Source organism: Dendrobates tinctorius, unplaced genomic scaffold, assembly GCF_039654945.1.
Source record: "Dendrobates tinctorius isolate UK_male_01 unplaced genomic scaffold, ASM3965494v1 ptg000223l, whole genome shotgun sequence".
In the NCBI taxonomy this organism is placed as follows: domain Eukaryota; kingdom Metazoa; phylum Chordata; class Amphibia; order Anura; family Dendrobatidae; genus Dendrobates; species Dendrobates tinctorius.
Genome location: NW_027361890.1, coordinates 2,182,673 through 2,198,017, shown reverse-complemented (window position 1 = coordinate 2,198,017; position 15,345 = coordinate 2,182,673). Strand labels below are relative to the sequence as shown.

The 15,345-nt window shown below is 48.6% G+C and overlaps 1 protein-coding gene across 1 annotated transcript in view; it reads left to right on the top strand.

Moving 5' to 3' along the window:
* Positions 1-7,253, top strand: part of LOC141059043 (protein-glutamine gamma-glutamyltransferase 5-like) — a 209,159-nt gene extending 201,906 nt beyond the window's left edge. The window contains exon 13 of the mRNA XM_073555253.1: positions 6,884-7,253. Coding sequence (XP_073411354.1) covers positions 6,884-7,034 — 151 coding nt within the window. The 3' untranslated portion in view covers positions 7,035-7,253. The remainder of the gene's footprint in view (positions 1-6,883) is intronic.
* The last annotated feature ends 8,092 nt before the right edge of the window (positions 7,254-15,345 follow it).

Here is a 15,345-nt window from a genome sequence, read left to right as displayed (position 1 = left end):
TGATGTTATGTGCACTGTTATGAATGAGTCACCGAGGAGGAAAAAACAAAGAGCAAGCCCAGAAAACCGGAGAGGTTGGTAACTAGCGGATTGCAGACCCCTGATCCCATCCACAACAACTAGCAGTAGCCGTGAAGCGTGCCTACGGTGGTCCTAGATGCCTCGTCACGGCCGGAGAACTAAATAAGACTAAAGAAAGAAAGGGAAAATCTAAACTGCCCCAGAGCAGACCCCAAAGCAATAGACAGCCCCCAACATGTATTGTCGGTGAAACAAGATGAAAACACAGACATAGGTAGAAAGATAGGCTGAGCAAACGATGGGGCCCTCGCTAACTAGAAAGGACAGGAAAGAAAAGCTGCTGTCTGCAATCACGCAAAAACCCTGCCAAAAAGAATGTCCAACACGTCTGATAGAAAAAGACCCTGAAGTCGCTAGACTTCAAATCACTATATCAGCACTCAGGTATATTCTGAAGACAGAGCAAAAGAGATCAACTGATCAGAGACAAAATGGGGATTCAGCCCAGTCCCAGCCAGGGCTGGCTGAACACAAAAACTAAGTAAACCAGACAAAAACTCATATGAACAATAGCAGAGAAAACTTAGCTTTAGGGAGGCAGGAACCAAACTGGAAACCAGGAGCCACAGTCAGGAAAAATCACCAGCAAGTAACTAGGGAGTCGGCTGCCTTAAATCCAATCAGAAACTCATGATGTCCAATCACAGTCCTCTTCCTCAGGTGGCTGGTCTCTGCCATTTAGATCAGCTTCATTACCGCCCTTCACCAACAGAGGGAGTCCAGATAGAGAACTCACTACTCCTCTGTCAGCACAGCCAGCTCCATAACCCTCACCAGAAGCCAGAGGCAAACCCGAAAATGAGCTCACAACAGTGCACCCCCTGGTGTTTGTATACGGCTGCCAGCTCTGCAGGAATCCTGCGCATTTCTCACAGGGGAAACCCATGGTGTATGAACGGGGTTAAGGAACAGACCGCTGGTGCTGCATATGAGCTCACTGGAAGCTCCTCAACTACTGGGGCAGGGTCAACGGCAGTACCTGTCGGTGATGTCATTCGAGTATCAGCAGTCTTCTCCGCTTCCTCTTCCAGGAGCGCCAGGTCCACTGCCCACGACCAGTTGGAGCCTCTATCTTCCTGGCTGGGGGAGCCTCCTGCTTCCACCCTGTGCCCAGCAGGCATCCTCTCACCGCTCTCCATCATGGCTGCCTGGGGTTGTGGCTTCTTCCTGGCTCTTCTTCCCGCTGCTGAGCTTCTCCCCTCCCTTTGGGGGCGGTGTCTCTTCCCCTTTCCACCATACCATGCCAAGACCTGGACTCCTCTGGGCATTGGCCATGACACTGTAACATAGAAATTCAGGCAGGGGAGGCCCAGTACAGTTCGCGCTCTTTTCTGGGTGCCACCCACACTGACACGCCTCTCTGCACTGCCCTGGTGGCCATTTTTAGAATCCAATTTACAGTCCATGAAATCTGTTCTTTTGCAAATTTTAAGTTTCTCAGTCCTTAAATCCATAAAATCTTCAGCACACAGGAATCGGTGATACCGGGCTTCGTCATCCTGTTCGTGACGCCAGAATTGATGCGCCCCAGGGGCCTTGGGATACTTGATACAGGGCCCGTTAACTTCAATGGGAAATGTCACAGTGGCAGTGACCCGGTCCGTGGCTCCAGGCAGTCATGTAAATTTGGTGTGTAATTAAATGAGAATAAAGTTTATATCCTGTTCGTGGTGCAAAAAATGGCGCGCCCCAGGGGCCGTGGGATACTCGGTACCAGGCCCGTTAACTTCAATGGGAAATGTCACAGTGGCAGTGACCCGGTCCGTGTCCCCAGGCGGTCATGTAATTTGGTGTGTAAATAATGAGAATAAAGTTTATATCCTGTTCGTGACGCCAAAATGACGCTCCCCAGGGGCCGTGGGATACTCAGTACCGAGCCCGATAACTTCAATGGAAAATGTCAAAGTGGCAGTGACTCAGTCCGTGGCCCCAGGCGGTCATGTAAATTTGGTGAGTAATTAAATGAGAATAATGTTTATATGTGATTCATGACGCCACCTGTGGTATTCTGGTCAGAGATGACCAGCGCTGCAATGCTGTGTTAGTATGATGCAGCTGAAGTGAAAATGGCTCTCCACAGGTAGAGCAGTAGTCCCAGGGCTGTTGAGAGTAATTTTAGAGGCAGTGATGTAATGTGGAGTGAAAATGGAAGCGGTGCTGGGTTGATGACACAGAAAGGAAACAGATGACGCAGTTGAATGTACTTCCAAGACTTTACTCACAGCTCTGTTCTGCAGTACAGATGCCCGCCTCAGTGCTGTGTTCTTTAGGTGAGGGGTCCAGTCAACTCCCAGGCAAATTAGTACACCCTTCCAACACTCCCTGTCAGTATGTACCTTCCCAGGCCGTCTCCACAATGCTGCTTTCCACTTTCCTTCCTTTCAGCATCTCACAGTCAGTGTCCCAGGCCAGCTGACGCGGATCCTGTCAGATAACGTGACTCAGTCGTTTCTTTGATCCTATATGGCTGCCTTTCTGGCGAAGATAACTGTTGTAATTCGCTGTGGCCCATAAAGTAGCCACAGCTGTCAGCTTGCTAGTTAAGTCACGATGTACACTCCACTAGGCTAGGGGCTGGACCCTTCTGCGACCTGGATTCTTCCCCCACCTGACGGCTATCAGCGTGGGACGAGCCCCACGGGGAGTACTCTCCACCCGTGCCTCTAGAAGAACCACTCTTTCTTTTAGGGAGCTTTCCTTCAAAGCCAATCCGTCCAGCAGCTCCTCCTGACAGGAGCTGCTCCAAACACGTCCTTTCACTTCCCCTCCCTCTGAGGGAACTCACCAACTGACTACCAATGTCCCGCTCTTTTTGTAAGCTCCACTCACCTCCGAGCACCCTTCATGTTCCAGGCAGGGGTCATAAAGGGTGCTCTGCTATGCTACATGTGTGTGGAATGTGGGTATTGGAGTCTGGTCAGGTGCCTCCACCTTACCTGGTCGTGGAATACCACACCTCTGGGTGAGGTGCAGTACCTCTGTGGCTACTGAACCCGCAGGGATGCCACACAACCAAGGTATCATTTTAATCATGGTGCCAACCTGATAGTGTCTGTAGTTTACTGAGCAAAATCCTATTGACAGGTTTGCTTTAACTTTGACAGCAAAAATAGGGCAGAAGAGTGAAATCTTGTGTCCAGTAGAAAAAAGGGTAAGGCTGTGTGCCCACGTAAGCATTTTTCTCGCATTTTTTAAGCGTTTTTACTGGCAAAAATGTTTAAAAATCGCTTTAAAGAAGCATCCCATTAATTTTAATGCATTCTGCACTTTTTGTGCATATTGATGCGTTTTTTTTGCGAAAAAAACGCTTTGCAGTAAAAAAAACGCAGCATGCTCATTAATTTTGCAGAAAAGTCAGCGTTTTTAGCTATTTTCTATGAGACTTGGGAAGCGCGGAAAAAACGCATAAAAAACGCACGTTTTTTGTGTGGAAAATGCACAAAAAACGGAAAAAGCCACGCGTTTTCTGAGGTGTCCGGTTTTCATGCAGAAATTTTCTGCATACGTGGGCACATAGCCTAAGACTGACATTCATTGCAAGTCAATAGAATAGATAAGAATTTTGGATAGCCATCATATCCAGCTTATGTGAACAGAGCTCTATTCAGTGTTATCTGTCATTAATGTTCAATGATATGTGTTTTTAATCTTGGGAGCAGGACCGGTGTAGCGTTCCCCCATGAATGCCTCTTCATTGTGTTGCTTATGTGGTCTCCAGACCAGACTCCAGCTATCAATGCATGAAGGACAAATGAGGGATAGACCTGCATTTCAGACTCCATTGCCATCTTCCTCTGCACTATGACAGCTTGATAGCCTTTGTGAGCAGTGGCATGAGATCAATGAGGAGACTTTCACAAAGGAACATCCCACCAGTTCTACTTTTGGGATTATTGTGTGGGGTGTTATATAGTGCAGTAGCAGGACCCCTTCAGTCATCCTTCAAGGTACACTAATAGCTCAGTGTTACATTAAGTTGATTGTGGAACCATTTTTCCAAAGTGTAGGAGCATATTGCTTGAGTTACTGTGAGCAGCCAGCGTGGCCTAAATGTGCTAACTAGAGATGGGCGACTTTGCCTTTCTTAGGGTCGAGTCGGGTTTCATGAAACCCGACTTTCTCAAAAGTGGAGTTCAACGAAATCGGCTGACTATAGGGAAAAGTCGTGAAACATGAAACACCAATGCAAGTCAATGGGGAGAAAAGTCGGCAGTGAGTGGAGGACTGTAAACACACCTGGCATGAATTTTAACCCTAGAGGTGGCAAAATCTCTCTCTTCTCTCTCTTCTCCCTCTCCCTCTCTCTCTCTCTCTGTCTCTCCCACTCCCACTCCAGCTACACTACGCTTCTCTCATTGGCTGAAAACAGTCACGTGCAAGCATTCGGCGAAACCCGACTTTGGTGCTTGGGTCGCCGACCGCATGGCCGACTTCACACTGTGGTCGGGTTTCGTTTCATGAAACCTGACTTTGGCAAAAGTCGGCGACTTTTGAATCTGACCGACCTGTTTTGCTCAACTCTAGTGCTAACATGACCTAAAGTGTCTCTGAACTTAACTGCCTTCGATCACATATGGCATTTCATTGGCAGGGAATTGCAAAGGGAGTTTCCAACAGAGGAATCTTGATGATTTGCACGCCCTAGTGCAGTCAGCATAGTGCAGCATTCCAACCATTAATGACTAGAGATGGGCGAACTTGAACAGTAAAGTTCGGCGTCCGTACCGAACACCTACTGTTTGGGCATGGACACCGAACACGGACTTCACCAGAAAGTGTGTGTTACTGTTCGGGTTCGGCTGCCTGAACACCGGGTGTTTGTCTCGTTGTCATGTGCATGACAGCGCAGTAAACACTGCTTTTGATGAGTGGTGAAATCATCCCGGTTGGTGAGCATGCAGCTGTGATCATACGTATAAAGTTTACCTCCGGTAACAGTTGTCAGCTGAAAGGACTAATGCTTCCATCAGCCTGCACCTGATGCCGCTAATAAATAGAGCAGGCGGTGGCTGATGGGAGTATTCATCAGCTGGCTCCTGCGCTGTAAATAAATAATTTAAAAAAAATGGCACGAGTTTCCCCATATTTTTGGTAAGCAGCCAGGCAAAACTCACAGCTTGGGGTTGCAACCCTCAGCTGTCAGCTTCAGCAATGCTGATTATCAGGAATAGAGGGGTCCCCACACCGTATTTCTAATTATTTAAATAAATAATTTAAAAAATAATGGCATTGGATTCCCCCCCTTCATTTTTAACAACCAACCTTCCTAAAACAGACAGATGGGGCTGGTATTCTCAGGTTGGTAAGGAGCCATGGATATTGCCCCTCCCAGCATAAAAATTGCAGCCCGCAGCTGCCCAGAAAAGGAGCATCTATTAGATGCACCAATTCTGGCTCTATGCCTGGCTCTTCCCACTTGCCTTTTAGCAGTGGCAAGTGGGGTTCATATTTGTGGAGTTGATCTCATCTTTGTATTGTCAAGTGACATCAAGACCCTGGGTAAGTAATAAAGAGGTGTCTATAAGATACCCATCCATTACTAATCCTAAAGTTACATGATAAATTAAGACACAGCCAGAATAATGATATGTATTAGAATTAAAACAAAACACACCTTTACTTTTTTTATTGAAAAATAGCAAACACAGTTATACTCACCTAACACATAATTCCACTGAATCCCTCGTCTCCCGTAAAAAAAACAAAATCTAAAAAAAAAATATCCCTCACCACCTATCCGTGCTTTTGCCAGGGTGGTTGTCACAAAATGAGGGGGACACAACACTTTTTTTATTATTTATTTAAAATAATGAAGAAATACGGCCTGGGGACAACTCTCTTCTTGATAACCAGCCTTGCTGAAGCTGACAGCTGAGGGTTGCAGCCCCCAGTTGTGAGTTTTGACTGGCTGGATATCAAGAATATGGAGGAACCCAAGCCAATTTTTCTTTATTATTTCTTCACAGCGCAGGAGCCGGCTGATAACTCCCATCAGCCGCTCCTGCATTAACTGTTATTAGCCGCAGCCGGCTTCAGCTGATGGGAGCAGTAGTCCCATCAGCTGACACCAATGACCAGACGTAAATGTTATACATCTGATCATAGCTGTGCGCTAATGCTGTCTTTTGACTGCGTGGGATCAGCGGCTCTCTGACCCGTGGGGATGATTTTGCCGACGATCAGAATATGACAGTGTGGCAAACACTGGAGGTTTGGGTCCCCATTCAAGTGAATGGGGTCAGGGCTCGGGTCAGGGTACTGTTCTGGTACCCGAGCCCAAACTTTTTGTAACTGTCCAGCCGAACCTGAACATCCAGGCGTCCACCCATCTCTACTAATGACTTCACTGACAGTATGCTAAGGCATGTAAGTGTATTTCTGTGCATGGCACTCATACTTAATATTGAATAAAATTAAAATGTTTAGAATTTTTTTTCTCCATTTTGTCATTATTTGCATATCATTAAGTTATCTTTTGATCCTGTGATTACTATAACTCCACGACTTTTCTTTCCTGGTGTTGCAATTTTAATTTTATATAGCGCTTATTATCGCTAATATGCCACAGTGACACAGAGTATAATATAGTTGACTGTAAAGAAGAAGCTTGTCCTTGTGTCTTTCCACCCATAGTTCAGGCAGAATTATTCTCATAAAAGGTTCCCTTCATTGGTTTGTACTGGTTGATATTGGGCTACTGAAAATTTTTCAAAATTACTCATTACATTCAGATAATGTGTTATATATTCATCATGTTCAATCACTTGTACTTTTTCTTTGTTTTTATCTGTCTCCCATTCAGAATGGATCAGATATTTCCTGGTCGAGGTGGCTTTGTCAGGATCTTCTGTGTGCCATTTAAAAGAGGGAAGCTACAGCTGGAGGTGAACTTTTCCTGTAGTAAGATAAAATACATTAAGGGAAGTACAATAATTGAGGTCCCATGGATATGATCAGAAATGTTCCAAAACATACATTACATCTGCTTCCCAAGAAAGCTTGGCAAGACCTCTACCTCAGTGATGGAAATGCAGATTCAATTTTAAATCTAGTTATACATGTATTTTTCTTCCTTATATTTACAGAGGAAATTTTTGTATGTAAATGAATGTGAATTACATTATTAGAATTACTGTAATCTTTATTTGCCATGAAACAGAAATAAATGATGTTTTCAGCACAATTAGTATGCATTACTTTTTCGACAGTAACTAGGTCTTGTCCCAAAAAGTCATACTTTTTTTAATGGAAGTGGTCTATTTAGAAAATGACCAGACAGCAACTGCATTGGGCGAGCACTCATTTCATTTGATATCTGGACATCCTGAAATCAAACAAGCTACTGTATATGACCTTAACCCAAAAAAACAAGGCTTGAAGCTTCCATGCAATCAGAAGTTCCTTGATAAATCTTGTGTGACACTGTCACGCCTCCTGTCACGCCGCTCCCACCTGGGGGCGAGACCCGGGTTCGTCATCACCACTTCCGGTGCCGCGGCCGCTCCGAGGGTCCCGTCGGGTGCGCACACGCACCTCTCGCTCCTAGCTCCGTGGTTGCGCTATGTTCCAGTGCGCACGCGCGCTCTGCCCAGCTCTGTCTTTGGTCTTGTCCTCTCTATGATACTGGAGGACTTGACCCAGAAGTGCTAGGACTCAGGTGCTATATCAGGCTGCCTCTTCCTATGGGAGGTGCCTGATTATTGTTGCACTTCCTGGCTTGGTCTGCCGTGTCCCTGCCTGGCTGTGCGCTGTATTCGGGTCCTCTGCCTTGTACTCTATTGTGCCTCTTGGCACACGCTCTGAATCTACACTCTGCCTTGTACTCTGCTATGCCTTCTGGTACACGCTCTGAACCTGCACTCTGCCTTGTACTCTATTGTGCCTCTTGGCACATGCTCTGAACCTGCACTCTGCCTTGTACTCTGCTGTGCCTCCTGGCACACGCTCTGAACCTGCACTCTGGCTTGTACTCTATTGTGCCTCTTGGCACACGCTCTGAACCTGCACTCTGCCTTGTACTCTGCTGTGCCTCCTGGCACATGCTCTGAACCTGCCCTCTGCCTTGTACTCAGTTGTGCCTCCTGGCACACGCTCTGATCCTGTACTCTGCCTGGTACTCTGTTGTGCCTCCTGGCACTCACTCTATCCTGTACTCTGTTCCAGTCCTCTGTTGTGCCTCCTGGCACACCTGCTGTCTAGCTCTGTACTCTAGCGTGCTCCTTTGCATGCATCCTGCTTTGCTCGCACCCGAGAGTGCTAGTCAGTACGTACCATACGCACTCCCGTATACACGCCTTGTGTTCTCCAGTACACTACATGCCTCTGTTCACTCGTGTCTCCTGTGAGACAGCCGCCTGGTGCCAGCAGTCGTGGTACCTTACCCCCTGGGGCTTGCCCCTGACACTCCCTGTATAGGGGGTGGTCCTCACTAGGTCAGCTCGCCCTGGGCGGGTTGGTGCCACGACCCAGAGGGTCCACTCCAGGAGTCGTCACAGTATAATCAGGCCATGGACTCCGCTGGTACCGCGGCTCCAGTCCAAAAGGAGCTGGTGTTCCTACGGGAGAATCAGACTAGGATCCTGTCCTCTCTGAAATCTATGGAGTTCCGTTTGTCGACCATTCAGTCCACTGACCCTGGGAATGCTTCCCAGTTGGCCAGCCTCCTGCAAGAACTCACGCAGCAACGCGACACCCAGGCCCATATCCTCAACTATATTGCGTCGGTAGATAATCGGTTCCATTCCATACAATCCGTTTCTGCACAGTCCTCGGCCCCGAACCTGCTGCCGCGCTTTTGCAAGCCACCCCGATACAGTGGTGACCCTAAGCTTTTTTGAGGATTTTTAAACCAATGCCGGTTACATCTTGAGCTTTTGCCGCAGCACTATCCCTCCGAGCGCGCTAAAATAGCCTTTATTGTTTCCCACTTAGAGGGGGAGGCGTTAGCATGGGTAAACCCTCTCTGGGAGTGTGATGATCCCCTCGTCTCTCAGCTTTCCACCTTTTTGGACTCCTTTCGCAAGGTGTTCGATGAGCCGGGTCGTCTGGCTTCCGCCACCGAGTCCCTCTTTAACCTCCACCAGGGTAGGTACTCTATCGGTAGGACAATATGCCATCCGGTTTCACACTTTGTCCTCCGAACTCAGTTGGAACAATGAGGTCCTCGTAGGGGCCTTCTGGCGTGGCCTGTCCGGTCGGATTAAAGACGAACTGGCGGGTCGGGATACCCCCACCTCTTTGGAGGACTTGATCTCCCTTGCCACATGCATTGACCTGCGTTTCGAGGAACTATCCGTGAGGCAGCCAGAAAGAGACAATCTCCCCATCTCTCTCCATCTACTTGCAGTCCTTCCCATCTTCTGCGCTCCTGTTCCAGGAAGCCGGGAAACTTCTCTGCCTAGGAGTGGTAGGAGAGGCCTCCCTGGGTATATGTGATTCCTCTCCCCCCTTGATCGTGTCTGTTCTGTTGCATGTGGACTCTAAGCGCCATTCTGAAGAGGCTTTCTTAGACTCTGGAGCGGCAGGGAACTTTATTAGGCTCGAGACAGTTAAAAAATACCGGATTCCTGTCAGATGCCTAGAGACTCCTCGGGTAATTGCTTCGGTCGATGGTAAACTTTTTCAGGAGACCGTTACCCATATCACCGAGGAGATTGAGATGCAGATTGGAGCTCTGCACTGGGAGAAGATTTCCTTTCATGTCTTGTCGACTATGTCCCATGGACTGCTTCTTGGTCTTCCGTGGTTACGGACTCATGAGCCAACCCTGGACAGGCAGTCGGGTGACATACTCCGCTGGGCGCCATCTTGGCAGGAGAAGTGCTTGTCGTCCGTCCATCCCATTAACTTTACCTGTCCGTCCTTGGCACATGCAGGTCTGCTGTCTGCTTATTGGTCTTTCATGGATGTCTTCGATAAAAAGGAGGCAGAGACTCTGCCTCCTCATCGTCCATATGACTGCCTGATTGACCTCGTTCCTGGCGCTACCCCACCCAGGGGCAGAATTTACCTGCTTACGCCTGCTGAAATCCAAGCTATGTCAGATTATATCCAAGAGAATCTTGCCAGGGGTTTCATCCGCAAGTCCTCTTCACCCGCAGGAGCGGGATTCTTTTTTGTTAAAAAGAAGGACGTCTCCCTCCGTCCCTGCATAGACTATCGAAGGCTGAATGATATCACAGTCAAGAATAAGTACCCACTACCACTGATCCCGGAGCTCTTCGACCGACTAAAAGGGGCACGAATTTTTACCAAGTTGGATCTTTGTGGGGCCTACAACTTAGTCCGCATTCGCTCCGGTGACGAGTGGAAGATCACCTTTAACACCCGAGACGGTCACTATGAGTACTTGGTCATGCCCTTCTGCCTTTGCAATGCCCCATCGGTATTCCAAGAGTTTGTGAATGACATCTTCCGGGATATGCTGTACTCCTGCGTGGTAGTCTACTTGGACGATATTCTCGTGTTTCCCGCTGATCTGTCTGCTCACAGAAAAAACGTGCGCCAAGTCCTCTTGTGCTTAAGGGAGTGTCGTCTTGATGCCAAGCTTGAAAAATGTGTCTTCGAACAGATGTCCTTGCCATTCCTGGGGTACATTATTTCAGACTCCGGTCTACGAATGAATCCGGCGAAAGTGTCTGCCGTTCTCGATTGGCCACGGCCCCATGGAGTGAAGGCGATCCAGCGTTTCCTCGGCTTTGCGAACTACTATCGGCAGTTTGTCCCCCATTTTTCTTCGCTGGTTCGCCCTATCTCTTCCCTAATTCACAAAGGGGCTAACCCGAATGCTTAGTCCCCAGAGGGAGAAGAAGCTTTCCAGGCCTTGAAACGAGCTTTCGCCTCGGCTCCAGCGCTTCATCGTCCTGAGGTTAATAGACCGTTCACTCTCGAGGTGGACACATCTTCTGCCGGGGTCGGTGCAGTCCTTCTGCAGAGGTCATCTTCTGGACACCTAGTCACCTGTGGCTTCTTTTTAATAATTTTTTCCCCGTCTGAGCGACATTACTCCATCGATGAGAAAGAGCTGTTGGCCATTAAATTGGCTCTGGAAGAATGGAGATACTTACTGGAAGGCGCCATACATCCATTTGAGATCTATACGGACCATAAGAACCTGGCGTACATCCAGTCCGCTCAGAGACTCAATCCCAGCAAGCTAGGTGGTCCCTGTTCTTCGCCCGCTTTGACTTTGAACTTCATTTTCGGCCCGGTGATAAAAACGTTAAAGCGGACGCGTTGTCTAGGTCTTTCCAGGCAACTGAGGCTGAAGAAGCACCTTCCAATATCATCGACTCGTCTAACGTGATTACCGTGGCTCCTATCAGGTTGACCACGTTACCTCCGGGAAGAACCTTTGTGGCTGAGAACCGGAGACGAGTGTTGAACTGGGGACATTTGTCCAAGATTGCCGGCCATGTTGGGGTCAAGAAGACTCTTTCCTTGATTTCCCGTTACTATTGGTGGCCATCCCTTTCCCAGGATGTCAAGGACTTTGTGGCTTCTTGTCCTTCCTGCGCTCAGAACAAAGTAACCAGACAGCCACCCTCCGGTCTTCTGCTTGCGCTTCCTATACCTTCGGTTCCATGGCAGCACATAGCCATGGATTTTATTACCGATTTGCTTGGCTCCTCCGGTTGCACGGTGGTTCTGGTGGTTGTAGACCTATTCTCGAAAATGGCTCATTTCGTTCCTCTTTCCAGCCTACCCTCAGCTCCTGAATTGGCGAAGATCTTCATTTCCCACGTCTTCAAAATCCATGGTTTCCCGCTGCACATTGTATCTGACAGAGGGGTTCAATTCACGTCCCGGATTTGGAGAGCTCTTTGTGGGATCATGAAGGTGACACTGGACTTCTCTTCCGCTTATCACCCCCAAACCAGTGGGCAGATGGAATGCACAAACCAGATCCTTACATCTTATCTTCGGCACTCTACTAATGCTCATCAAAGCGACTGGGTCGGTCTACTTCCTTGGGCCGAATTTGCCTACAATAACCACTCCAGCGAATCATCCACTAACTCTCCCTTCTTCATCGTTTACGGACAGCATCCCAGTGTGCCTCTTCCGGTACTTCCTGTCTCGGCGGTACCTGCGGCCGACTCTCTATCCGTAGAGTTCTCCAGGGTATGGCAGGAGACCAAAATCGCTCTCGAGAAAGCCCGTGAGTCTGACAGGATGAAACAACACGCTGACAAGAGGCGCCAGGACGTTCCCCCATATCTTCCTGGTGACAAGGTGTGGCTTTCCTCCAGATACATTGGCCTTAAGGTACCATCTTACAAACTGGGTCCCCATTACATTGGTCCTTTTGAGGTTATCAGGCGCATTAATTATGTCTCGTACAAACTGAAATTATCCCCTTCGCTCCGTATTCCCAATTCCTTCCATGAATCACTCCTCAAACCTGTGGTACTGAACCAGTTCCATCCTTCTACTGGCCACTCTCCCCAGCCGGTTGGCATGGGGGACAAGTTTGAGGTAAACGACATTCTGGCCATGAAGAAGGTAAGAGGGAGAACTCTTTTCCTAATTGATTGGAAGGGTTTTGGTCCTGACGAAAGACAAAATCAGAGGAGCAAGAATATTCTCTCTGGGTTCCCATGACCTAAGTGTCTTTCCAGCCTTAGAAAGAGGAGGCGTAAAGGGGGGGTATTGTCATGCCGCCTGTCATGCCACTCCCACCTGGGGGCGGGACCCCGGGTTCGTTGTCACCACTTCCGGTGCCGCGGCCGCTCCGAGAGTCCCGTCGGGTGCACACGCGCACCTCTGGCTCCTAGCTCTGTGGTTGCGCTATGTTCCAGTGTGCACGCGCGCTCTGCCCAGCTCTGTCTTTGGTCTTGTCCTCTCTATGATACTGGAGGACTTGACCCGGAAGTTCTAGGACTCAGGTGCTATATCAGGCTACCTCTTCCTATGGGAGGTGCCTGATTATTGTTGTACTTCCTGGCTTGGTCTGCCGTGTCCCTGCCTGGGTGTGCGCTGTATTCGGGTCCTCTGCCTTGTACTCTATTGTGCCTCTTGGCACACGCTCTGAACCTGCACTCTGACTTGTACTCTGCTGTGCCTCCTGGCACACGCTCTGAACCTGCACTCTGCCTTGTATTCTATTGTGCCTCTTGGCACGCGCTCTGAACCTGCACTCTGCCTTGTACTCTGCTGTGCCTCCTGGCACACGTGCTGATCCTGCACTCTGCCTTGTACTCCGTTCTGCCTCCTGGCACACTCTCTGATCCTGCACTGTGCCTGGTACTCACTCTATCCTGTACTCCGTTTCAGTCCTCTGTTGTGCCTCCTGGCACACCTGCTGTCTAGCTCTGTATTCTGGTGTGCTCCTTTGCATGCATCCCGCTTTGCTCACACCCGGGCGTGCTAGTCAGTACGCACCATACACACTCCCGTATACACGCCTTGTGTTCCCCAGTACACTATGTGCCTCCGTACACTCGTGTCTCCTGTGAGCCAGCCGCCTGGTGCCAGCAGTCGTGGTACCTTACCCCCTGGGGCTTGCCCCTCACACTCCCCGTATAGGGGGTGGTCCTCACTAGGTCAGCTCGCCCTGGGCGGGTTGGTGCCACGACCCAGAGGGTCCACTCCAGGAGTCGTCACAGACACATAAAGAAAATAAGGAGCTTATCTCTGTAGACAAACTTCAAAGCACATCAAGACATTTTTTGCAGCTCTATAAACCTCGTTTTAGGGAAACAAACTTAAAAATCATGAAGTTAAAGACTTTTTTTGTGCAAAGGCCACTAGAGGTGACACTTTTATTGGCCAACAAGTTCCTGATCATTAGGATTGGGAGTTTTGTTGTCCCTTTTTTTAACCCCTTAGCGACCGCCGATACGCCTTTTAATGGCGGTATTTAAGTGTACATAAACCACAGCGCCGCTAATTTACAGCGCTGTGGAGAAAGTGACTAGCGCCCCCCAGTGTCAGATTTTCTCTGGGGTCTCGGCTGCCGGGGGTAGCCGAGACCCCAGAGAACATGAATCGGTCGGTTTTTACCGACCACGCTTTTGCGTTCGCCTTATTAACCCTATAACGGCGACCGCAAAAAAAAAGCCCTGATTGTGCGTTAAATTTCTCTTTCCTCTGATGTGATCGTACATCAGAGGAGAGAGAACTAGGGTCCCCGATCCCCCCCGGTACCTTTCCGTGGTCCGGGTCCCCTCCCGGTGGTCCCGCGTCCCGCGGGCGTCCTCCGGTGGGCACCGCCATGTTGGATCTGGAGAAAATGGCGGGCGCATGCGCAGTGCGCCTGCCGGGAATCTGCAGGCTCCGGCTGGCAGATTACATTCATTCATTTTGATCACGATGATAAACTATCATCGTGATCAAAATAAACAAAATAGTACAAAATATCCCCGTTTATCACCCCCTTAGTTAGGCCAACATAACAAAATAAAGAAAATATTTTTTTTTTCAGCTTTCCATTAGGGTTAGGGCTAGGGCTAGGGTTAGGGTTGGGCTAGGGTTAGGGTTGGGCTAGGGTTAGGGCTAGGGCTAGGGTTAGGGCTCGGGTTAGGGCTAGTGTTAGAATCATAGAATCATAGAATCGTAGAGTTGGAAGGGACCTCCTGGGCCATCTGGTCCAACCCCCTGCTCAAAGCAGGATTCGCTAAATCATCCCAGTCAGATGTCTGTCCAGCCTCTGTTTGAAGACTTCCATTGAAGGAGAACTCACCACTTCTCGTGGCAGCTTGTTCCACTCATTGATCACTCTGTCAAAAAGTTTTTTCTAATATCTAATCTGTGTCTCCTCCCATTCAGTTTCTTCCCATTGCTTCTAGTCTTTCCTTGTGCAAATGAGAATAAAGTTGATCCTTCTACAATGTGACAGCCCTTTAGATATTTGTAGACAGCTATTAAGTCTCCTCTCAGTCTTCTCTTTTGCAAACTAAACAATCCCAAATCCTGCAACCTTTCCTCATAAGACAGGGTTTGCAGACCGGTCACCATTCTGGTTGCTCTTTTCTGAACTTGCTCCAGTTTGTTGATGTCTTTTTTAAAATGTGGTGCCCATAACTGGACACAATATTCCAGATGAGGTCTGACCAAAGAGGAGTAGAGGGAAATAATGACTTCACGTGATCTAGACTGTATGCTTCTGTTAATACATCCTAGAATTGCATTTGCCTTTTTTGCTGCTGCATCACACTGTTGACTCATATTCAGTCTGTGATCTACTAGTATACCCAAGTCTTTTTCACATGTGCTGTTGCTTAGGCCTATTCCTCCCATTCTGTATATGCTTTTTTCATTTTT